This window comes from Diabrotica virgifera, chromosome 10 (genome assembly GCF_917563875.1).
Source record: "Diabrotica virgifera virgifera chromosome 10, PGI_DIABVI_V3a".
Taxonomy (NCBI): Eukaryota; Metazoa; Arthropoda; class Insecta; order Coleoptera; family Chrysomelidae; genus Diabrotica; species Diabrotica virgifera.
The window spans coordinates 138,287,609-138,314,575 of NC_065452.1; the positions used below are offsets into that span (position 1 = coordinate 138,287,609).

The 26,967-nt window shown below is 34.5% G+C and overlaps 1 protein-coding gene across 4 annotated transcripts in view; it reads left to right on the forward strand.

Moving 5' to 3' along the window:
• Positions 1–26,967, forward strand: part of LOC126893261 (catenin delta-2) — a 101,086-nt gene that overhangs the window by 22,484 nt on the left and 51,635 nt on the right. For 3 of the 4 annotated variants that reach the window (XM_050663264.1, XM_050663263.1, XM_050663266.1), the window contains exon 2: positions 15,908–15,990. Coding sequence is in view for 1 of the 4 variants with exons in the window: in XM_050663261.1 (XP_050519218.1) it covers positions 18,802–18,833 (32 nt within the window). In the remaining 3 variants the exon portion in view is untranslated. Of the gene's footprint in view, positions 1–15,907; positions 15,991–18,777; positions 18,834–26,967 lie in introns of all 4 variants that reach the window. The other variant, XM_050663261.1, reaches the window with a different exon arrangement.

A 26,967-nucleotide genomic window follows, 5' to 3' on the forward strand; every position in this document is an offset into this window, starting at 1 on the left:
AGACAGCAAATATAAAATAAGTGATTGATGTGATCTTTCATGGGTAATCTTTCATTTTTCCGACTGTATTTTCCATATCAGTTATCCCTTTTAGATTTATCTCTTCATTGATCTGTTAACCATACACACAAATATTTATTTAAATAATTTAAATTACCTATTAATGCAGTTTTATGTGTACATATTGGTATTTTTGTCAATTGTATGTTTCCATTTATACTAACATACATATAGAAAAGGTATATAATAATAACAAAGAAAACAAATACAAACAAACATAAATTTTGGAGATTTTCAGTTCCTGGGAATCTGGATTTCAGAAAATAATGATCAAACAACAGAAACAAGTGCCAGGATAGAAATAGCAAGAAATGCGTTTGTAAAATTAAAACAGTTCTATGCAATAAAGACCTTAGATTACAACGGAGAGTAACAGCTCTGAGATGTTACATGTTTTCCATACAACAGTATGGACTGAGACTGAATCAAGAACACATTAACACATAAATAAGCTACAGTCATTTGAAATGTGGCGTTAGAGAAGGATGCTTAAAAGACAATAAAAATAAATAATTACACTTTTATAAAAAAGAACTTTTTTATAATAAAACCTTTTTATTATTTATAGGAAAGAATATAAAAAAATAATTTAACTATAAACGATTTAACGATAAAATGCTTAAAATTCCAAAAATTACACTCTAATAAAAATAGTTATTTATGAAACAGTTCGTGAAGTACGCTTTTTGCGAACGCACGCGATATTTAGAGTACGAGCGACAACGGAGCGAGTGCTATAAATCGCGTAAGTTCACAAAAAGTACTTCACGTACAGTTTCATACGATATTTTATCTACGATAAACAAATATAAAAACTGTAACTCTTCGTCACTGGAATTCATTTCTATTCTACAATTTTTAGAACTTTGACATTTAAAAATTCTAACTACTTTCAAACCACAAAACTGTCAAAACTTTTGTTGTAATTCATTGCTCATATTGTCATCACCATGACAACGCGAAAGTTAAAAACAGTGCGAAAAAGTAAATCCCATTTAAAATACATTTTTACTTCACGCACACTTTAAATCCTTCACGCACTGCTATCTATAATGACAGTTTTCACAAACTAAAAACTTATACATAATATGATATAGAGTAGAAAAAGTACTTTTTATAATATCACGGTTTTGTTATTGTACGTGTACATATGTAGAACCCAACATATTTGGAAATAATAATTAACTTATCTATAAAATATGAATTTTTAGTAGGTGTATTAACTGTTATTTATAGTTATGATTCCAAAAATTACACTAGTATAAAATAGTACTTTTTAAAATACCACTGTTGTTTAAAATGGTATATATAATTTTAAGTATATAAAGTTTTAAGTATTTATTAAAACAATTAAAAAATATACGCAACAGCCGGGTTGGGTACTTTAAAATATCATTGCATTAGTCACATTTTTAAAATAGTTTGAAATTAAAAAAAATCGATTTATCCATTCAGTGTGATTGGTCAGTAAAGCTTTGTAGATCCGTTATAAGTAATAGATAGTAATAAAAGTTAATAACAAAAATTGTAGCCAACTTTGATTACAGATTGATAATCAGTAATCGTAAATTGTAAGTTTTAGACAATTATTCAGTCATGGCTTACTTAAAATTTGAAAAGATTTAGACCCGTAATTATTAATAATTTTGCTCTGAAAAATGAAAATATCTCGAAAACTAATAAATTTACACATAGGGAATGTTGTACAAAAATTATAGTATCCTAATGGTACTTTTCGATAATGATATAAAATACAAGGTGTGTTCTATTTAAAATTACTGAGAAAATAATGTACTTGCGTTTTGACTCACCCTGTATTCAATATAAAGAAAATTAGCAAAACAAACATTTACGAAAATTTTGACAATAAATAAAAAAAATGACGTTAATAAACCATTGACCTTGTGCTTGCTTTTATTTATACAGGTAGTTACGGTTTTCATATAAAATTGGTTATAACTTTGTAAATACCCCGTATAACATACCAAACCTTTATATTTTTGTAATCAAAAAGTTACGAAGATTTCGAATATAAAATAAAATACAGGGTGTTCTATTTAAAAAAGCATAAGTTTGGTCTGCCACTGTGTTATCGAACACCCTGTAACATTCTAATTAATTTTGTAATATGAAGCTCAAAGTTCGCTACAATTTTTGTTATTCAGTTTTATCGCTATACATTTCTATAACGGATCTACGGAGCTTCATCCCACTAATATTTAATCACCCTGTATAATAGCAGTTAAATATTGCATTGTTAGCTAGTTCTAAGTTATCCTGAAAATTTCAGGTGTCTAGGTAGCCTAGAACTATTTTTAAAATGGATTACAAAATTTGCGGAGTCCGTGACACCAACCAAGCCAAGTATATAAAAAGGTTTTAAAAAGTTACAATTTTACAATACGCGGGATACGTAATGAGGAGACAGCATTATGAAATGCCAAGTTTCATGATATACATATAGGTAAATAATATACAGTGCTTTTCAGATAAAACTATCCACCTTTAATAACTTTTGAACCACTGATTTTTATGAGAAAAAAAGAATGTGTGTGTACTTTGTACGCACGTAAGAAGTTATACTTCTATTATATAATTTCAACGAAATAAATAATATACTTAACAGGTTAGTTGTATTTTATTTAAATATTAAACTAACTTTCTTACCTACCACTTTCAAAAAATTTTTATTAAAACAACCAAAAATTTAAAAAAAAATATGAATTATCCGGGATTGGAACCCGGGACCTCTCGATCTCTGGTCCAATGCTCCACTAACTGAGCTATCGGGCCCCTTGCCAGTGACGTCTATACCTATAGTCTCGGATATAAGTACACAACACGGTGAAAAATAGATCAAGAAGTGAAGTATAAAAATGTTATACCTAGATATTTTATTATCTTACTACCGAGGAAGACAAATCCAAAGGCACAAAAATTATAATAAATAATAGATTTACTAAAAACACTAATATATTCTTTTAATGACTTATTTGCACTGATATATGCATACCTATCTTGAAAGATTAGCAACGAACTACATACTGTCTGTGTACGCATGCGCCCGACAATTATAAAATTTCACTCTCGATCTTAACCCTTAAACGCCCAAGGGTGGTAAAAAATGTCCACCTAGTGCGTATTCCCTTGTAACATATTTATTACGTGTTTAAAAATTAAAAAAAATATATTTATTGTTAAAAATACAGCCCTTTATCGAATGTTAATTTGGTTCTACCGATATTTTTGAAAATAAAAGTAGCATCTTGAGTTAAATATGGGTGGGCATAAAAAGTACACCTTTTGTAAAACTTGTTCCTAAAGGTTTCTATATAATTTCTCATTGGTAGGAAGATATTCCATGTAATTATCGACGTATAATTACATAATCTACATAATTATCTGCCAATGAGGAGGCTGAAAGGAAGAATGTGGAGAAAATCGACAAATCTGAATTACTGACTTTTACTGGTATGTTAATTTTGATGTACATTTTAATTTTGTTGTAAGGTTTTTAAATTGTTTATATTAATATTTTAGAAGATGCTGTGTTTATTAAGCATAAGATTCTTAAGTTTAATCCATTTATAATGTGGCGTAATTGTCTTTTTACGCGGTTGACTCTACTATTTTATTTATTTATATCTTTAGGCACTAAGTTTAATTTAAATAAAGGAAGACTTACTTATAATTGTTTATTTATAACACTTACAATTAACACTTATTTAACAACAATATCTAATTTATTTTACACTTTCTAACATTTAATTTATTTACAAATCCGACTTATCTACTTTAAAAAGACATACATTTCAGCAACCCGATCAAACAATAAAACAATATATCGCGTCGAATATATTAACTGACTGCCTGCTGCTTAAAAATCATCCGCTTATATAGATACGGCTCTGCTTCGAGAACAGTCAGGAAGGCCTGAGGCGGGTCCACGCCTATCATCGGGGAAACTTCTGGATTAGCGGAGACAATACTCGTCGATGACGTGTCGCTGTTGTTTGTTGACTACTAGGGGCAGGGCCGGCCTCAGTTAGAAATTCGTCACATTGCCCCCTCCTTAAAAGATGGTTCCTCCTGGAACCTTGTCAGGACTGGAACTGGATGCTGGTATCGGCAACTGGACCCTCTTTTACAACTCCCAGTTGTATAAAAGTGACAGGGGACGGTCTTCTTTCCGCACCAGTAACTATGCGGATTGCAACAGACTAACACCTGGACCTCGGTGTCTTGGAAAATTTCTTCTACCATATTTCGGATAACTCTCCAGTCTAATTGGCTGCATTCTAACTTTGGTATGGCTAACTTTTGCACGTCGGACTCCAACACGTGCTCTCTCAATTGAATTAATGCATCCCATACATCATGGTAGGTAGGTTGGTCACGGACAGTGTCTTTTGTTACCAGATAGAATAGGTAACGTGATGCATCTTGGAGTTTCAATGCTTTGCCAGGAGCTGGCAGTTGGCATTGAAGTTCTGCAACTCGACCAAACTTCCTTCGGAAGGCGGATGCCAATCCTCGTGCGTCTTTGATACTGGCCGGGATGGTATGGGCCAGCGAATAGTCATCGGGAAGTGCGAGAAGATCTCGCTTTTCTTCAGTGGTAACACCATGTCTTGCTTTACCGGTACCTCCGTAGGCACCCATGAACTCTTCAAAGGTAAGGTCAGGTATTTCTCGAACTTGGTTGAATTCCGCTTCTTCATCTACGTCGTGGTCTCCCTCGTACGGCGCCAACCGGTTATGGTGGACTATCATCGGCTTTCCCCTAGGAATCTTGCTTATTCGGTAGATAACGTCATTGATTTTCTTGACAATGAGGTACGGACCTTCCCAGAACTGCTGCAACTTGGGAGAGCAACCTGTTCGCTTCTTTGGATTATAAAGCCAGACTTTGTCGTTCTCCTTGAAACATCCCTTCTCAGCTTGGGTATCGTATCGTTTCTTCATTCGGTCGCTAGCGATCTGAAGATTAGAACGGACCAACTCATGTATATCGTCCATTCTTTTTCGTAATTCATTCACGTAATCCTCACCAGCAACATCTTCTCCAGGTCGACATCCAAACTCTAGATCACAGGGTAGACGCATCTCACGTCCAAATAGGACTTTTGCTGGTGTTTGGCCAGTTGATTCATTAACAGCAGATCTATAGGCCATTGCGAAGAACGGAAGGTACTGGTCCCAGTCTCGTTGATGATTGGACACCATCTTTGTCAAATACTTGCCGACTGTCCTATTCATACGCTCCACCATTCCATCCGATTGCGGGTGATAGGCCGTGGTTCTTGTCTTCTTCATGCCTAGTTTATCACAGATTCCTTGAAATAGATCGCTCTCAAAGTTCCTTCCTTGGTCACTATGGATCTCCAGAGGTACTCCAAATCGGCTGATGCAGTCTTTGATTAACACATCTGCAATAGTGGCGGCCTTCTGGTCTGGAATTGCGTAGATCTCCACCCACTTCGTGAAGTAATCCATTACCACCAACATGTATTTGCATCCATTGTCACTTTCTGGAAATGGCCCGGCAATATCCAAAGCTATTCTTTCAAACGGACTTCCAACATTGTACTGTCTCATAGGAGCCTTTCTTTTCCGGTAGGGTCCGTTACTTGTAGCACAGGTAGTACATTTCTTACACCAGTCCTTCACATCGTCGGAACTATTCATCCAATAAAATCGTTCCCGAATTCTCTGAAGGGTCTTCTTTACACCAAAATGCCCTCCTGATGGACTGTCGTGTAACTGACTAAGTACTTCGGCTACTCTGCTCTTTGGAATCACCAACTGTGTTCTTCTCACCGAACCATCATCATTTTCTATTACTCGTTTAAGCAAGCTGTCTTCCAAGATAAATGAGTCCCACTGGGCCCAATACGTCTTAACTACTGAGCCTAGGCTTGATATTTCTTGCCAAGATGGTCGACGATTTTCTTCTTTCCATTTTCGAATCTTTTGTAAAACTGGATCTTTTTCTTGTTCTTCCTTGATCTTGGTAGGCGTCCACTCGTCGTTGACCACTGTTGTTCTTAGTACTGCTGCTTCCTTCGACTCTGTTTTGTTGCAATGGGAACATTCTGCTGGACACGGTCTTCTAGATAGAGAATCAGCGTTTCTGTGGCTAACTCCGGCCCGATGCTCGATCTTGAAATCATATTCTTGAAGTCGTTCAATCCATCTTACTATCTGACCCTCTGGATTCTTAAACTGCATTAACCATTTAAGGGCGGCATGGTCGGTTCGGATTAGAAACTTCCTTCCGTAGAGGTATTGATAGAAGTGTTCCACTGATTTTACTACTGCTAGAAGTTCTCTTCTCGTGACGCAATAATTTCGTTCAGGTTTTGAAAGCACTTTACTAAAATATCCAAGGACTCGTTCCTGTCCTCCTTGGATCTGCGACAGCACTCCTCCAATTCCCACATTACTTGCATCCGTATCTAAGATGAACTCTCCTTCTGGCAGTGGATACCCTAATATTGGCGCTGTAATTAAATGCCTCTTCAAAGTTTCAAAGGCCGTTTGGCAGTCTCCATCCCAGCAATAATCTCTTGCTTCCTCTGTAAGTCGCGTTAATGGCTTAGCGATATCTGCAAACTTCTTAATGAACCTCCGGTAGTAAGTACATAGTCCCAGAAAACTTCTCACTTGATGTTTATCAGTTGGTTCAGGCCATTCCTTAATGGAATCGATTTTTCCTTTGTCCACGGCCAGCAAATAGCTGGCATTTCTTGGGATTTAACATTAACTGGGCAGCTTTAAGTCGATTAAAAACGTCTTCTAAATTCTTCAGGTGGTCTTCAAACGTCTCCCCCAAAACGATTATGTCGTCTAAATACACCAGGCATGTTTTCCAAGATAACCCTCTCAACACATTTTCCATCAGCCTCTCAAATGTCGCAGGAGCATTACAGAGTCCAAACGGCATAACGTTGAATTCCCATAATCCAGATCCTGTCGTAAAGGCCGTCTTCTCTTTGTCCACTGGATCCATTTCTACCTGCCAATATCCAGACTTCAAGTCCAACGTAGAAAACAATTTACTTCCAGCTAATGTGTCCAACGTGTCGTCGATCCGAGGCAGAGGATAACTATCTTTCTTGGTAACATTGTTCAACAAACGGTAGTCCACACAGAACCTCGTAGTTCCATCTTTCTTCTTGACCAGGACCACCGGAGAGACCCATGGGCTCGTAGAAGTTTCTATCACCCCGTCTTTCTTCATTTCTTGAACAATCCTTTCAGCTTCCTCTCTCTTCGCCTGTGGTAATCGTCGAGCTGATTGACGAATTGGCCTAGCGGTACCAGTGTCAATTTTATGTTTGACAACTGTCGTTCTTCCTGTCTTTCCTCCTTTCGGTACGAATATGTCACGATATTGCCTAAGAAATTCCCTTAATTTCCTTTTCTCCACTTGATTCAGAGATTGGCCTGCAACTGCAACCATTTGGTCGAACTTGTCGTTGGAATTATCTGATGTTGTTGTCTGACGGATTATGGACGTCACGGGTACACAAGTTCCTACTTTTGTCTCCTTCTTGATGGTCACCGGGTAGTCATTGACATTAATCAATCTCACGGGAATTTCTTTAGCAGAAGTAACCAATTCCTTTCCAATTATGATTCCTCGGCCAACCTCCTCATCGTGGTTCCATGGCTCCATCATAACAGGCGTTCCTTCTTCTACAGTTCCCTGTAGCCGCGCTACGATGATCGTTTCACTCCTCGCAGGCACAACTGTATCTTCTTTAATGGCTGCTAGCACAGTTCTGTCATCATGTGGATGAAGAAATACCTCCTCGTTGCCAACTTTGATTACCCTATTCTTAAAATCCAATTGAAATCCATGCAAATTCATTACGTCCATTCCTAATATAACATCTTCTTCGATGTCTGCAACTATGACAGTATGGACGAACTTTTCTGCTCCAATCCCTAATTGTATCTGGATTTCTCCATGGGTGATGGCGTTTTCACCTGTGGCAGTCCGCAGTCGCAACCTCGTTGGTAAGAGTTTCTTACGGCTGTTTAAAACTGACGGTCGTATAATGGTCCTGGTCGCTCCGGTATCCACCAACAATGTATACTTTTTACCATTTATTTCTCCATCCACATATACACTATCTTCACGACATTTCAAAGAAGCTATTAGTATGAGAGGGTCTTTGGAAAAGTTGCGGGTCGAAGCTGCCCCCCTAAGGCCGACCCGTTCTAGTTTTCCTGCTGGTGAGTCTCTTGACTGTTATTGTACCTAGGGTACTTACATGAACTCCGTACGTGTCCCATTTCCCCACAATTCCAGCACCTTATGGTCTTTGTTTTCTTGGATGCAATGTCTTTCATCATATTAACAAGCTGGTCAAGTTTGTCCTCATCCTGTTCCTCTTTCACAGTCCTCACTTTACTGTACCCACCAGAGGCCTGGGTAGCTGATTCGTATTCGAGGGCGGCAGACAAGACATCGACCAGCGTCTTGTGACGAGCTAATCGCAGTGTTCTTTGCATTTCATGATCACGAAGGCCATCAATAAATGTTTGAACAGCCAACTTTTCCATCATGTCTTCGGGAGCTGTTGGATATGCATATCGTACCAACCTGGCAATATCGACCTCGTATTCTTGAAGAGCTTCATCTTTCTTTTGTCTTCGATTTTTAAACTGCGACTGATAGACATGCTCTAAATGTTCGTGCCCGTATCGCATATTCAGTCTCTTTTTAAGCTGCTCGAAGTCATCTGTCTCCTCTACGCTATGGTCTGGAGGACATCCAAAGCGTCGCCTCGAAGAGCAATAGTGAGGTTTACAGCTTTTTCTTTTTCGGACCATCCGTTCGCTCTGGCCGCAGATTCGAACTGTTTCATGTAGTTGTTCCATGATGACTTTCCGTCGAAATTTGGCACCTTAACACGAGCATGACCTACACTCCCTTCAACTATCGACCGTGGCTCCAATTTGTATTTGGTTTCATCATCTTTAATGTCTGTTAAGATGGGTTCCATCCCTTTGTCTGCTTTTTCCGTTTCCTCCATTTTCTTTTCTAATTCCTTGATCTTTTCCTCAAAAGTAGATTTTATGGACGATATCTTGTCGTCAAAATCCAAAGTGACTTTAGAGATCTTGTCAGTCATCTTGCTTTCAAGGGATGAAATATCACCCGAAACTTTCAAAATATCATTAGAAACTCTATGTTCTAACGATGTAATGTCTGTCGAGACTTTGTTCTCTAGCGATGTAATGTCTGTCGATACTTTCAAAACATCCGAGGAAACTTGGGAGATTTCACTAGAAACTTTGTTCTCTAACGATGTAATGTCTGTCGAAACCTTCGAAATCGACGAGATCACAGCAGCATGCTTGTCTTCAAACAAATAGGTTTCTGGATCTTTACCCTCTTCCTGAAGAGCGTTCTTTAGACGTTCGACTAGATCAGCCTTTTTCCCAGTAGTGTCCATGTCTCTCTCTTCTAACTGGTTGCGGAGCTCCTTAACGATCAATTCAGTGATTTTCTTATGTTGTGAAGACATTGTCACACACTTTATTTATTACGATTTATATTTTATTTATTTTTAAAAGTTCCACACTCTATTTAAACCGAAAATTTACGTTAAATTTATGTATTTCAAGTATCCTCACTTCTGCACCATTTTGTGGCGTAATTGTCTTTTTACGCGGTTGACTCTACTATTTTATTTATTTATATCTTTAGGCACTAAGTTTAATTTAAATAAAGGAAGACTTACTTATAATTGTTTATTTATAACACTTACAATTAACACTTATTTAACAACAATATCTAATTTATTTTACACTTTCTAACATTTAATTTATTTACAAATCCGACTTATCTACTTTAAAAAGACATACATTTCAGCAACCCGATCAAACAATAAAACAATATATCGCGTCGAATATATTAACTGACTGCCTGCTGCTTAAAAATCATCCGCTTATATAGATACGGCTCTGCTTCGAGAACAGTCAGGAAGGCCTGAGGCGGGTCCACGCCTATCATCGGGGAAACTTCTGGATTAGCGGAGACAATACTCGTCGATGACGTGTCGCTGTTGTTTGTTGACTACTAGGGGCAGGGCCGGCCTCAGTTAGAAATTCGTCACAATAACAACTCTCAATAAATATATTAGCTATTATCGAGGTGGACATTTTTTACCCACCCTTGGGCGTACATGGAACCTAAAAAAGGTTGGGCGTTTAAGGGTTAAAGAAGTCAAAAACGCAAAAACACGTCAAAGAATACTTGAAGGGGGAGACATTATGCCATATTTAAGCTTACCGGAAAAGGCACTCTATCACCCCCGTATCATCCCTTATTTTTTTTTAATTACTTCCACCTTTTTTTATTTTATATTTGGATTCTCCTCTTTGTACTGATTTCAAAAATGTGACACTTGATGCTTAAATTATTAGTTTATGAGAAAAATAAATACAAAAGCAAGAAAACTGGATTGAATAAAAATTATTTTTTTAACAATTTTATAACATTTAGAATGAACATTTCACTACCAAAAATTTTAACAATAATTATTCAAAATTTCAAGTCATTTTAAATAATTATTGTTAACATTTTTGGTAGTGAAATGTTAATTCTAAATTTTTATATTGTAATAAAATTGTAAAAATAATGTTTTGCTATTTAGTTTTCTTGCTTTTGTATTTATTTTTCTCATAAACTAATCACCTTAAGCGTCATGTGTTATACATTTTTTAAATCAGTAATTTAAAAAAAATTAAGGAATGATACAGGGTGAGAGGGTGCCTTTCCCGGCAAGCTTAAATATGGCATAATGTCTTCCTCTTCAAGTATTCTTTGATGTTTTTATAAAAATCAGTGGTTCAAAAGTTATTTAAGGTGAATAGTTTTATCTGAAAAGCACTGTATATATAAAAGGAATGAGTATAGGAAGAAGGAGAGTGTCATGTTTAAAAAATTTAAGGAGTTGGTTTAAAGACAGTTCAATAGAGCTCTTAAGAGCAGCTGAATATAGAGTACAGATATTGATTATGATATCCAACCTCTGATTGGGAGACAGCACTTAAAAAAGAGAAGAAACAAATGTTTTGTTCCTTTCTCATTAATTTTTGGTCCTTTCAAACTTAAGTTCAGCTGAAAAGTTTTGAAAAATTATAATGGATTTTTTTATTATTCACTAAGCATCAAAATTAACGCACCACTTTAAAAATGGGACATTTTTGATGTCTCGTATTTTCTAAACCTGTTGTCCTATTTTAGTGATTTTTACTGTATCGTACTTTATACATAGTATAGTATAATAGATAAAGTTATAGGATCGTGCAAAAAAAAATTTTTTAGATTTCACTTTTTTTCGACGTTTTGAGTCCCCCTGAGTCTAAAAAGCAAATAAAAAAAACATGTCGGAAGTATGTACGTACGTACGTACGTATGTCGCCACCGCCCAGCAAAAACTACCAAACCGATTTTGATGAAATTCGGTATGAGTAAGTTTAAGAGAATTTTGTCGAAAAACTAAGCTTTTAAAAAAACCTCTCAAAGGGAGGCCGAAATAGGGGGGTTATTTAGGGCCCATTTTTGCAAATTTTGACCGAAATGAATGAAATTCAACTCGAAAGTAAGCTCATCGATAGGTAAATAAAAATACGGAATTTGACATTTCCAAATCCAAAATGGCGGCCAGCATGGCTGACCGCCCACCCGACACATTTCCCTACCAATCTAAAAACTTGGTTAAGATAAATTTAATTTGAAAAATATTTATATAGCATAAAGATGGGGCTATAAGAAGGATGTTATCGTTTTTCAGAAAAAGTTACGGGTTGCCTATATTTAAGGGGTCAAAATTTGACAAATTTGAGCTAGATTTTCTCAAAAATCGCTCCAAGGAATTTTTTTATTTTTTGATATATTTTTGATATCCTATCAGTAAATTGAATGACATTAGTCAGATTTCTTAACTCCCCATAGGAGGGGAGTTATGAATTTTTTATAAAAAAATATTCGAGTGCCCGTAACTTCCTTCTTAATAGAAACTAAAATTTTAAATTTTGCAGACATATATGGTACTTTATTATCTATTATCAGAATAAATTTTACGAAAAAAATGGCTTCCGGTTGAACTGGAAATGAATAAAAAATCTTAATTTTTTTAGATACGCCCTGTATATTTTTACATATTTTGAAAGAATGCAAAATTGCCTTTCCAGTGACATAAAATTCATTGCTGTAGCTCAAAAACTCGAAAAGTTACGGTAAATAGAAATTTTGCTATAATCTTATGTGTGTCCTCTCTCACGCGATCATAGCAGAGCATTATTGTAGGGCAGTCAATGAGGGTATTTGGCTCCGAATTCCATCCTACTACATTGATGTACTTGATATTTTCACAGTAAGTAGGGAATAGCTCAAGAAACAAAATCTACTCTATATACTATGGCGCTTTTTATCTTGGGGCGGTTCCCACTTCTTCAAGGGGGTGGAAAATTTGTTGGTCAAAATAAGCACGGAAGTGGCTAAAGAACCTATTTCTAAGCAAAAACTGGTCTATACTTTTTTTTTGAGAACTCAATACTTTTTGAGTTATGCGTAGTTGAAAATTGGCCATTTTCATTGAAAAATGACACCTTTTCGGAAGGATTTTTTGTGAATACCTTAAAAACTATGCATCGAACTAAAAACACTATATAAAACATTTTTTAGATTATAAATAATACAGAGATTCGTTTCTTCGTAAATGTTCTTTTTATAATAAAAAAAGAGATATGGTAGTTGAAAATAGTTTGTGTTTTGGTGCATGCTTAAATTGGTGTATTCAACTTGAAATAACAGAGGAACGGTAGGTTTTAGGTGTATAATACTACCAACACCTTTTGTAGTGTTTGAAAAGGCCTTTAAAACGAGCACCGTTAAATGTCGGTTACATAGAAATTAAGCGAGATATGGTGCAAAAAAATATATGACTAATGTACTTTAAGGAAAAATGAAAAAGTATATACATTTAACTCCCCATCCACCATAATTTAAATGCATTGTTTTTATTTTGCAATACCTTTTAATATACAGTGCGTCCATAAAGTAACGCATACATTCGTTATTTCGTAAACTGACGACTTTAAGGAAAAATCCCGAAACAGGTCGATTTTTATTTTTAAATTACGATTTTGTAGAATATATATCATACTAGTGACGTCATCCGTCTAGGCGTGATGACGTAATCGATGATTTTTTTAAATAAGAATAGGGGTCATGTGATAGCTCATTTGAAAGGGTATTGAATTCTCTATTCACTAATGTACATATTAACATAATTATTTATACAAGGTGGTGTTCAAAAAAATATTTCTTTAATTAAAATGTTTGAAACAAAAAGAAGAATGTACGTAATTTTTTAATTCAAAATGCGTTTTACTACTGTCAGAAAAAAGAAAAAAAATTATTTGACAAATAAACATTGATTTTCGCCTTAACGAAAAATGTTTAAACTGGCAAGAGACAGGTGGGTGGAAGCTTTAACATTGAGTTTAAGCGAAAAACAATATTTATTTGTCAAATAAACATTTTTTTCCTGTTTTCTGACAACATTAAAACGTATTTTGAATTGGATAAATTACATACATTCTTCTTTTTGTCTCAATTATTTTGATTAAAAAAATGTTTTTTTGAACACCTTGTATAAATAATTATGTTAATGTTTATATCATGGAATAGAGAATTGAATACCCTTTCAAATGAGCTATCACATAACCCCTATTCTCATTTAAATAAATCATCGATTACGTCATCACGCCCAGATGGATGGCGTCACTAGTATGATATATATGCCAAAAAATCGGAAATTAAAAATAAAAATCGACCTATGTCGGGATTTTTCCTTAAAGTCGCCGGTTTACGAAATAATGAATTTATGCGTTACTTTATGGACGCACTGTAGTGTTATTTCTACTTTCAAAAAGTTGAACGAGTTTAAAATGAATGGTTTTTGTAAAAAATGTGATCAAATTATAGAATGAACTTTTAAATTTTCTTAAAAATCTTCCTTTTTCTCCAAGTAATTCGAAAATAAAAATATTTCACCCCTGAGAAGTGGTGGGAACCGCCCCCATGATAAAAGCGCCATAGTATATAGGATAGACTTTGAATTATGAGATTGGGCTACTCCCAAAATTTCATTAAAATCCATGCAGTAGGATAGAATTCGGAGATAATATCTTGTTCTTAATCTCGCGCATTGACTGGCGTAATCGAAATAGAATGAAATGCGAGTATTGTAAACTATTAATTTCTCATAAAAATGAACTAATTTGAAATGAAAGTACATATGACTATAATATTCTATTGATTTATGCAATAATATATACATCTATAGTGTGTCCCCGAAATATGGCATCGAACATTTTCTCAAATGCAGGAATTAATGATGCGTAGAACCATAAAATACTTTCAAGTACAGAAGGTGTTTCTAAAATATCAAAATAACGCAATAATAGATCGGTACGATAAAGTTCTCGGGCGACCCTTCCGTCCAACGTTTTTTAGTATATTATAGCTTTATTCTTCAAGAATATCGGTGTAATATTATTGCTAAAGAGGTAAGTGTCATTGTATACCGAGTGTAACAATGATAGTATGTTTTTTCCTCAAAGTTTGGAACACCCTGTAGAATATTCTAGCGTATGTAAAATATTGTAATTAAAACTCAACTGTAGTTTTGGGCTTTCTTAACATTTTGCTTTTTGATTCATTCGTTTATGTTGGATAATAAAAAAGTTAGGTACTTTAACAACTAGCAATGGTATTCATCAATACAGGGTGTTTCTAAATAAGTGCCACAATCTTTAAGGGGTAATTCTGCATGAAAAAATAATGACCTTTTGCTTTATAAACATATGTCCGCAAATGCTTTGTTTCCGAGATACGGGCTTGTTGAATTTTTTCTTACAAACTGACGATTTATTTATTACTCTAAAACTGGTTGAGATATGAACTCAAATGAAATTTGGTAGGTTTTAAGAGGTATTTATTGCGCATTTTTTTACATACAATTAAGAATTTTATATTCACTATTGGCGTGCATACGGGTATAAATATTTTAGATACATCCCGTATGCACGCCAATGGAGAATATAAAATTCTTAATTGTATGTCAAAAAATGCCCAATAACTACCTCTTAAAACCTACCAAATTTGATTTGCATATCTCAATCGGTTTTAGAGCAATAAATAAATACGTAGTCAGTTTGTAAGAAAAAATTCAACATCCCGTATCTCGGAAACGAATCATTTGTGGACATATGTTTATAAAATAAACGGTCATTTTTTTTTCATGCAGAATTACCCCTTAAAGTTTGTCGCACTTATTTAGAAACACCCTGTATTAATGAATAACATGGCTAGTTGTTAAAGTATGAAAAAAAATACCTAACTTTTTTATTGTCCCACATAAGCGTATGAATCAAAAAGCAGAATGTTAAGAAAACCTAAGGCTACAGTTAAGTTGTAATTTCAATATTTTATATACGCTAGAATATTCCACAGGGTGTTCCAAACTTTGAGGAAAAAACACACTATCATTGTTACACCCGATATACAATGACACTTACCTCTTTAGCCATAATATTTATTCTTGAAGAATAAAGATATAATATACTAAAAAATCACTAAAATCGGACAACAGGTTTAGGAAATATCAGACATTAAAAATGTCCCATTTTTAAGGTGGTGCGTTAATTTTGATGCTTAGTGTATTTAGGGCAAATTATAGATTGGATTATTTTGTTGAGTTTATGCTGAGTGTACATTTTTCCAGGCTATATTTTCTAATATATTTTTATTGTCTAGGAACCACACTGATGGACATTAAACAGCAAAACATAGCTAACCTGTGTTGTCTCCGATAGGACAATTGTCCAACCTTCTAGACAGTAAGTGCCCCTTTATGTGCTTTTGCCTTTATATGTCACGGGAAATCTAGAATATTTTATGTAATTTACATGTATTTCAAATTCGATAATCGAGTCTTTTATTCATTTAATTTTTATTTAAAGTAGATACATAAAATACACTAGATCATTGTCATATTTGAAATATGTCAGTACTTTTTTTAATTCACTTAGGCTAAAATGTCCTTCTATTCTTTGCACCAAGGTAAAAATGGATTTACAGTTATTTCAGGTCTTACGTATATTTTCTCTAAATTACTTTTAACAACTACGAAAAGGAAAATAGGAGCAATATTAACCATATAATCCAAAAATGCCGATTTCAATTCTATAAAGTATGTTAGATAATTGGAGTGCTTTTTTATATGTTGTATGTTTTTATATGTTAAAATTGGCAAACTTTTATCTGGTCTAGTTTGTGTTATGCAACATTTTAAAGAATTTCAATTAAAAAAAATTTAGACTGCAAGCAAAATTATTATGCGAAATCTATTAAATCGATTTTAGTGAAATTTGGTGGACTGTTTAACTATGTTATAAATAAATTAAATCATTTTTAACCAGGTGTATGTTACATAAAATTCAATTATCATTGTTTTATTTTTATTTTATTACAACTTTGCTCCAAAGCGAATCGTTTTAAAGTCATAAGCAAGAAAAAAAAACAACATTTTTAATAAATTTTAAACATTTTAATTTTTTATTAATTATGAGGATATATTATTACTGAAGTTATCACACAACTTTTTCTGCAAAAATCCGAATGTCACCTCTCACATCCACATGTAGATGTTTTTTTACAGATCCGCCCTGGTCTATACCTTAACACATTAACCTCCACACTAAATTTTTTTGTTTGTGCCGTAAGGCTCCACGTGCAGAATCTCATTGTTAATGTGAATTATGTATACAAAAATATTGCATATTTTATTTTTGAAGTATATCTTTTTCCTTTTAAAAAATTTTGTACTTTTTATTGCTAAATAAGTTGAGCTGAACTATCCTACGTATATTTATTGTCAAGTAACTTACATATTGCAGAGTCGCAACTAATTTTTAGAGAAATTAATGAAATAGTCTGATTTTGCTTATAACATTTAATTAGAAAAAGAAACAGTAACGACAATAGAACAATTGTTTACGGCAACATTGTAACAATTTAGTACTTAGTATTTCCTCCTCTAGCTCTAATGATTGCCTGCATCCTTCTAGACATGCTCCGCAGAATATCTTGGATAGTTTCTTGCGGAAGTCGATTCCATTCTTCCCGTGCAGCAATTCTTAATTCTGCAATTGAGTTTGGAGCTGGATTTCCTGCTCGTATACGTCTTTTTAGGATGTCCCATATATGTTCTAAGGGATTTGCATCAGGGCTCATTGGTGGCCAGTCTAGAGCCTCAACTCCAACATCCTCAAGATATTGTATGACTGTTCCTGCGCTATGTGCACGGGCATTATCATGCATTAGCACAAAGTTATCATACCCAATGAAGCCGGCATAAGGAAAATCATGCTCTTCAAGGACGTTCCGTATGTACCAATCAGCATTCATTCGAATATTCACCTCAATAAGCTCCGTACGACTCTCCCAACTAATGCCACCCCATAGCATTATGGAACCGCCACCAAAACTAACATGTTGTACAAGATTACATTCTGCGAAACGTTCCCCAGACCTTCTGTATACTCGATCACGTCCATCTGGCTTCCATAATTGTATCCTCGTTTCATCTGTGAAAAGAACTCTTCTCCATTGATGTTGGTTCCAGTTAACGTGGGCTCTTGCAAAGTGAAACCTTTAGAGTTTCATGCCGTGGTAGAAGAAGTGGTACTCTGGCAGGCCGTTTTGGATTCAAGCCAACCTCTTTAAGTCTTCGGGTCACAGTTTTGGCACTTGCATTAACTTATCTTGTGATCAGTAACTCATTTTTGAGATAAGAAGCTGTAAGTGTACGATTTCGCAAAGATTTAAGTCTTAAATATTGGTCATCTCTTGGCGTTATACATCTTTTTCGTCCTTGACCAGGTCGCCTTTTGTATTCCCCAGTCTCATTGTATCGCTTTACTATACCAGAAACAGTCGACTGATGAATATTCGCTATCCACGCAATATCTTCTTGTCTGTAACCCTCATTTCTTAAAGTAACAATTCTAGCACACACTACCTCACTTAAATGTGGCATATCAGCAAGAAAACTGCAGAATCGAAAAATAAAACTCTCCAATTGACATATTCTAACTGACAATTCAACAAAACAAGAATTGTCAAGTCGCCAAAGCACACTTTCCATACTATGTAATGTTTGTTAATTTTTTACATTATTGCATATTATTCAGTTATAAAGACTATGTTTAACCATTTATTTATCTCTAATACATCAAATACATCAAATAAATAAAATAAATAAAAAAAATACTTGACATTTCAAAGATAAAAAATAAACAAATAATAACGATTGACGATAAAATATGCAATATTTTTGTCCATGAGTATATTTAACTCACTGAGCGCCTCGGCCAAACAAGGCGCGAGTTAAATACAACTCGCGTGGGGTTAATGTGTTCAAAATACTCCAATTGAATCAATTTTTTATATAATACTTAGAACCTATTAGGTTTAAAAAAGCAAATTTTAAAATTCTGAAATTACTAAGTGAAGTAGCTTCTAGAAAAGTTTTATTTTAAAAATAACTGTAAAATCATTGCTTCACCTTACACTGATGTGAGTCTGTGCTTTTGACTAATTTATGTTTGCATGTTACCTCACAGGGTTAATAAATAACAGCTTCAATCATGTCTGCTAGTCAACTTTTGGATTCATGTGTGTAAGTACCATTGGTGTATAACCATTAGTTTATCGTTTGTTATTTAGCAGTGAAATTCTTCACAAATAATTGTATTGGTTCTATACTAAATTGAAACAAGAACAAGCAAACACAATATTAAAATACATTATTTGTATTTCATGAATCATTGTACATCTAATATTAATAATAATTATTGCCTCGAGCCTAGTAGGCACATGGCTTGATTGGCCATTCTCCTCCATTGCTTTCATTCTCCAATTTGTGACGTCGAGTCTTTTTAGATCATCTTCTACATCCATTTTCCGCCTTGTTCTGGGTCGACCTCTTCTCTGACATCCTCAATTGTACTTAACAGTAGCATTTTCCGTAGTCTACCCTCTGACATCCTGTATGTGTCCTAGCCACCTTAGTCATTGAGTTCTTACTACTAGTATGCCCTCATATAACTCATGCTCCCCATATAACTCTCTCAGATCTTCATTTGTCCTGCTGATCCAAACGCCGTTCTCCATTTTTCCTCCAAATATTTTCCTTAGTACTTTTCGTTCCCATATCCGCACTATTTCTTATTCATTGTACAGCTGGTTCCTAAAAAAACTGATACGACTCTTAGTAAGATTTGATCATGTTGAGCAGTGTATTTGATTGGTTTGACATTATATTATATTTATTATGACAGACAAATAATAAAATAAACAAACAACTGATTACATATATCTGTGGCTTGGTTCTAAAAGGGCCAATGTCAAATTTTTGCTTTTTTGTACAGCTTTCTTTTGAATTTAATATTGACCAAACAAAATGCAAAAAATTGACTCTGGCCCTTTTATCATTAAGCCACATTATGTGACTTGGTGTTAAAATGGCCAATTTCAATTTTTTGCATTTTGTTTGGTCAATATTAAATTCAAAAGAGTTGTTTTGAATTTAAATGAAAAAAAAACACATTTAAACAAAAAACACATCAATGAGTGTTGTTTGTCTCGTTAATTTATTGACTAGGTAATATGAGATCTGGTCTATTATGTGCCACTGTTTGGTCTGTGAGCACAGTGCGGTCCCAGTATAGCATATAGTTGTTATTTTCAAGCATATTCTCAGGAACGTATTGATAATATGGGAGATGGTCCGTTTGGAGAAGTTCCAGTTTTATAGCTATCTCTTGATGAAGGATCTTTCCCACTGAGTCATGCGGTTCCTTGTATTCAGTTGCAGCAAATGCCTGGCAACCCCCGGTAATATGTTGGATGGTTTCTTGGGCTTGACATCCATATCGGCATCTGTCGTTTTGAACCTGCGGGTCTTTGATGATATATTTCAGGTAATTTCTGGTTGGTATAACCTGATCCTGCACAGTTTATCTGCTCTTCGTCTTTTGTTCTCAAATTCTGTTTTTCTCTCTCTAGTACGTCTGAGTATGTAATTCTTATGTGCTTCATTTCTTTCCTGTATAGCTTGTTTGCATTTTTCATCGAACCATGTTTCTTCTCTCCGTTGTGTCTTTGTTCCTATGACTTCTTTCGCTATGTTTAGTATGATACTGCTTATGGTGTTCCATTGATTTTCTATTGTGGAATCTGCTCTGTTTTCTTCTAGTAATTTTTCATCCACTGTTCTCTCAAATATTTATCGTTATCTAAGTTTAGTTTTTCTTGTTTTGGATATTTTTGCTTTACCTGTCGACTGATTTTGCATCTTTTGTGCAGGCAGAAAAAGAGAAAGTACGAAAACCAACGGATACTAAACATAGAGAGGGAGTTTAAGGAAAACGAAACACGTAGTGCATACCAACTTATTAAACATTTAAGACAGGGATACAAACCGAAGACTAGCCTCTGCAAAAATAAGAAGGGTGAAATCATTAGCGATATGGACGAAATTAAGATAACCTGGATGACATATTTTAAGGAAGTATTAAACAAAGGGGCACAACCACCATTACAACAACAGAGGCAGCAGCAGGCACGGCAGGTGGTACAACAACAAGAGCTGGGGGAAGATGGAGAAGAAAATGAATTAACTAGACCCCCAACGCTAGAGGAGGTCCAAACGGCAATCCACATACAAAAAAGCCATAAAGCACCAGGAATAGATAAAATACCGGCAGAACTACTCAAGCAAGGAGGAAGGAATTTGACACAACAGATGTATCAGCTAATACGAGAGATATGGATAGAAGAAGAAATCCCCAACAATGGAAGAAAAGTATAATCTGCCCTATTCATAAAAAAGGAGACAAACTGTTGTGTCAGAATTATAGAGGCATCTCTTTACTTTGTTCGGGATACAAAATATTCACAAACATCCTTAATCGAAGACTTCAATCTCTCACGGAAAAAATCATCGGGGAATATCAAGCAGGGTTTAGCCAAAATAGATCTACCATTGACCAACTATTTACAGTTAAACAAATACTATCCAAAGCATGGGAATATGACATGGACGTTTACAATCTCTTTATAGATTTTAAACAAGCCTATGATTCAATAGATAGAACAATTCTACCTAATATATTGGAAGAATTTGGCATACCATCAAAATTAATACGACTAGTGCAAATGACAATGACAGAAACAGAAGCACAAGTATGTATTCAAGGAGAGATCACTGATGCGTTTACGATAACGCAAGGACTGAAACAAGGCGACGGACTGGCTCCAACTCTTTTTAATCTTGTTCTTGAATATGTAATTAGACGGTTGACGGTAAGCGGAAATAACATACTTACAAACAAATCTACCCAATTAGCAGCATACGCGGATGATATAAACATAATGAGCAAAAAATGAATGCAGCGGAAGAAACCTACGTTGAGATGAAACAGAGTGCAGAAGCAGTAGGGCTAGCAATAAACACAAATAAAACAAAACTACTCATACAAACCAGATCAAATAGACCGGCGCAACAACACTTTATTGACGATATAGAACATGTGAATAGATTCACGTACCTAGGAATGGATCTGGTTGCAAGCAATGAAGAAGAACCGGAAATAAATAGAAGGCTTGTGCTGACAAATAAAGCCTATTTTGCGATGGGCCACATATTCAAATCGCGAGACGTACACCGGAAAACAAAACTCCGGGTATATAAAACAATAATCAGGCCCATAGTAAGTTATGGCTGCGAAACATGGGTGGTGACACAAAAATCTGCCAATGCATTAGATGTGTTTGAAAGAAAAGTATTACGTAGGATACTGGGCCCAATAAGTGAAAATAACAACTGGCGAATTAGGTATAATAGAGAAATATACGAGCAATATAGCGAACCAACTCTAGCACAACACACTAAACTGCAGAGATTACGGTGGGGAGGGCACGTGGTCCGCATGCATGAGAATAGAATCCCCAGAAAATTGCTGAATGCAAGAATGCAGGGAAGAAGACCTGTTGGAAGACCTAAAAAGAGATGGGAAGACGAAGTCGATGAGGATGCCAGGAACTTTCTGGGAACGCGTTCATGGAAAAGAACAGCGGTAAATCGAAATGATTGGAGAAGCTTATTGAGGGAGGCCAAGGCTCGATTTGGGCTGTAGTGCCATTGGATGGATGGATGGATAACCTGATCCTGAATGGCCAGTAATGAACCTTCCTATAGGGTTGTTGTTATTATTATTGGAATAAAACAAACGACTTAACTCAACAATATATTAAAGCAAGAATTGTAACCAAATTAAAAGATAACTGGGCACTATCACAGGCAGCAAAACATATAAGCAGAACCACAGTTTTTCTATTAATAAAAAATGAAGGGAACAAGAAACTCTCGAAAGAAAGCGAGGGTCTGGGAAGACCAAAAATATCTACCGCTCATGAAGATTGTACGCTTTTGGAGAGATTAGAAGAGAATTCTTTTGAAGATGCGAAAACTGCAAGAATTATGTCACAGTTTGGAAGACCAAAACTATACTAAATTTAGGTATATAAAAATAAAATTAATATTTTGTAATATCTCCATCAGCATTGATAACAGCTTGTAGTCTTCGGCTCATCTGCGTGAAAGGAACTATGAAATTGTGTTATTCAGCGAGCTCTTCTCAAACCTGTTGTATACCGTGCCACAGCTCTTCAGCATTTTGAGGTAAAAAATTACGCCGATACAACCGTTTTACGATAACCCCCCAGACATTCTCGATTGGGTTTAAATCTGGACTGTAGCTGGGCCATGGTAAGGTTTCGATGTTGTTATTCTGGAGCCACTGGTTTATAATATTTGCAGTGTGAACAGGACAATTATCTTGTTGGAGGATAAAATTATTTTCTGGATACAACTGTTCTGCACTGGGAAACATGATGTTTTCTAGAATATTTAGATAAGTGTGCCCAACAAACCTGCCATCAATACGCCATACAAGTCCCATTCCTCTAGATGAAATCCATCCCCATACATTGACGGCAAAATGACCAGCTGCTCGATATCTATCAACATATAGAGAATTAAATATATTATTATCTGGTCTATACACCCCATTTTGCCCTTTTTAGAAGATTGAAAAATTTTCTCATCTGTAAATATTACCCTGTCCCAAAAATCTTGATTTTGTAGCTGATGGTTTAAAGCAAATATAAGTATTGATTGCTTTTGTTCTGGTGTAAAAGATTGTTTTTTGCTGCAGTTCGGTACCTAAGACGCGATGCTTTAATTCTGCGCCAAGTTGTTGTCTTTCTTCCCGGAAACTGTGACATAATTCTTGCAGTTTTCGCATCTTCAAAAGGATTCATGAGCGGTAGATATTTTTGGTCTTCCAGAACCTTGCTTTCTTTCGAGAGTTTCTTGTTCTCTCCATCTTTTATTAATACTTAAAACTGTTGTTCTGCTTACGTTAAAATGGTTCGCTACGGCAGATAGTGACCAACCATCTAATTTCGTTACAATTCTTGCTTTTAGTTGTTTGCTAGCATGTGGAGCCATTTTTTGAGGTTGAACAGAATAAGTTATCTGACAAATTTTAAGATTTGGCAGTGACAGTGACAGAATGTAAATAAAAGTATTTATCCTTCAAAATATACTGCTCAATTTTCTACAAAATACGCTTCAAGAGTCGTATCATTTTTTGAAGATATTCTTCTTTAGCGGCGAATCGATTGAGGGTAAAATTTGATTGATCCGCGCGCATGCGCACACAGACAGTATGGTATTATGATCTGTCATTTCGACAAAAATCAAACTAATAATTTTATTAAATTCATATAAATTTATGGTGTAAACGTTTAGTTTGTGTATACTCCCACATGACTTATACGAGAGTTTGGTGCAGTTTGAAATGGCGTCAACTTTCGTACGGCGCGGTAGACGTGAAGTGGGTTCAAGCCCCAAGCAAGTTATTATTTTTTTTTATAGATTTTATGATTGTAAGTCTATTATTATATAATTTTTGAAGATATTCTTCTTTTTTGAAAGTGGTAGATAAGAAAGTTAGTTTGATTTTTAAATAAAATAAGTACAAATAACCTTTTAAGTATATTTACTTCGTTTAAATTACCTATTATATAATAGAAGAATATCTTCTTACGTGCGTACAAAGTACACACACATTCATTTTTTTTTGGAACCAGCTGTACATCTAAAAAGAAAAAGATCTTTTACGATATTTTTTTAGTTTTCTCCATTTTGTTAGAAATTCGATTGGATTTTGCCCTTCTATTTTTACTTTGAAGGTTTCTACATATTATACACTCATCGTTTCCGGCACGTAGCGTAGTCTTCGAAGAACCTGATTTTACAAAGAGGTGTCTGATATGATACGTTCCGGATAGTGTGAATAGGGATGTTCAAAAAAAATTTAATAGTCATTTTAAACATGTAAAACGATTAAGAAACACCCTAGGAATAATTGTCTAAAATATTAGGAAAATTAAAAAAGCCTTTCTATGAAAAAACTTCATTAGAAATCTAGCATTATTTTAAATGTCAAGAAAACGCTTCTGACGTCACTAGTCGTACTCGTATACTACAGAGCGCGGGCGCGCGCCATGTCCACAGTATTCTTTCTCTTGGGTACCTATTTGACGTTAGTTCAGGTCATTTTATTTTGTATTTTGTTCTCTTATTGTTTTATCATGGCTAACGTGGAGTTTTATGGTGAATTTGTTTAGTTTAAAGCGGATAGACTGTTCCTAAGGACATATTTTGGGCGGTACAAATAAATAAATAAAATGAAAGGTTTTAAAATAGCTGATTCGCTTAACCTACTTAGGTACTGTACTGTACATGTAACAATGGTGTCTGATTTCTTGTCATCTTTTAAAGAAACAAATCAACCACAGAGTAGCGGAATGTTTATTTTAATAAGGTACAGGGGTGAAAAAAAAAAGAGAAAATTTAGTGTGATTTTTAATTTCAAATTTTTCATTCAAAGGATACATTTTGTTTATTCTAATGGACTTTCGGCCCTCAGTAATAATGTAATCTTTAATTCTCCGTTCAAATTGTTCAAAAATATTTATTAGTTTTCTTAGGATTCGAAAAAATTAATGCATTTAAATAGCATTTGCATAGATTTTGCCCTACTAATTTAAATGATGTCTAGTTTATAGGGTATGACGGTAAAAAAATAGGTGCCTACTTTATTACTATGTTATGGACACCAAGTCTTTTAAACCTCCAGACAAATTGAAAGATCATAAACTATATAGGTACTTTTTATTTTTGTAAAAATTTTCTTGCTAACCCATTTCGTTGCCTGGATATTTAGAAACAGATATTTAGAAGTCCAAAATACGAAGTTTTCGACTGTAGGTATTAAGAATTTTTATAATTTGTTTTTTTATAACCAAGCTAACTTAAATCTAAAACATGTCATAGAATTGGGTAAAAATGAGTACTTAATTTAAAAACCAATTTATTTAAGAAAATATCCATAACTTACTTTACAATAAAGAAGTGATCTTCGCAAGAGAAAAGCTTGGTTTTTATTCATACATATACTTCTTTTTTACGTTTCTTTTTACGATTTAAATTAGCTGAAACTGTAATAAAAATCTTGTCAGAATTGTTTTTAGAGATATTTACACACCAAGGAACAAAACACCACTTATTTGTTTTCATTTTTACTAATTGAATACGTAAAGAACTGCACACATTCAAATACACTTCGTAAATAAGTATACAAAACTAGTCGTCGATCAAAGACGATACGACTGCTGACGTCACAGACCGTAACCTCGCTGCAGGGTACCGTTTTTCTAGCCTCCAAGAAAATCAACATTATGAACTCATTTATCTTAAAAAATAGGTATACATTTTTAAACAGTTTTATGATTGTTACTGTTTTATATACCTTATAATCTATTGAATTTAACTATATTTAAAAATTAGTGAACATCCCTATTGTTCATATTTAAAACCATTAAAATCAATATTTTTCGGAAACTAAACGCTACGTGCTGGAAACGATGAGTGCATGATAATATGTAGAAACCTTTAAGCCAATTTTGTTTTCCTGACTATTCCCTACATCTATTAGATATATTCTTGTCGGTGATTTTTTCTCCATTAACCGGTTCTCTTCTATATTGATTAAATAATTTACGTGTGAGTCTTTGTCTTTTTTCTAAGCTGCGTTTTAGTAAAAACTTCAAATCAATGCAATATCATCATATTTTGCAATTTGGCCACACTGTATGTTAATAAATAAAATAAAAATAGAAACTTGTGTGTGTGTGTGTGTGGTTGAAAAAAAATGACTGCGGATTACTGGATCCATCGGTTTTGATTCTTAGGTTCCTTCAAAAATCTTAAATACTGCAAATATCAATAATATAATATGTAATGTAGTTGTCTGTTATACTTCTATGTAATTCATTTGGCAGTACCTAAGTGCAAAAATAAATTCTATGGGAGGTACTTATCGACCGATTCACCAATTGTACTGTATTAATATTTTTATTAGTTGGTACAAAGGAGGCTGTTATCGTAGTCGACTAATAGTTTTCAAGTACTGCCTATAAATTTTCTGATTCGTCACTGTTTATGTCCAATGCCGAAGTATATGAATCATCAACGGTAGAACATAAATATTGTGAATGCTTTAAATCTTTCACATATTAAAATTTACGTATGAAACAGGAAATCAATAGGCCGTGTAAATCTAATATTGGGGTTCCAAATTGAGGTAGGTATCTATCAGGATGAGACTTTCATAATCCAA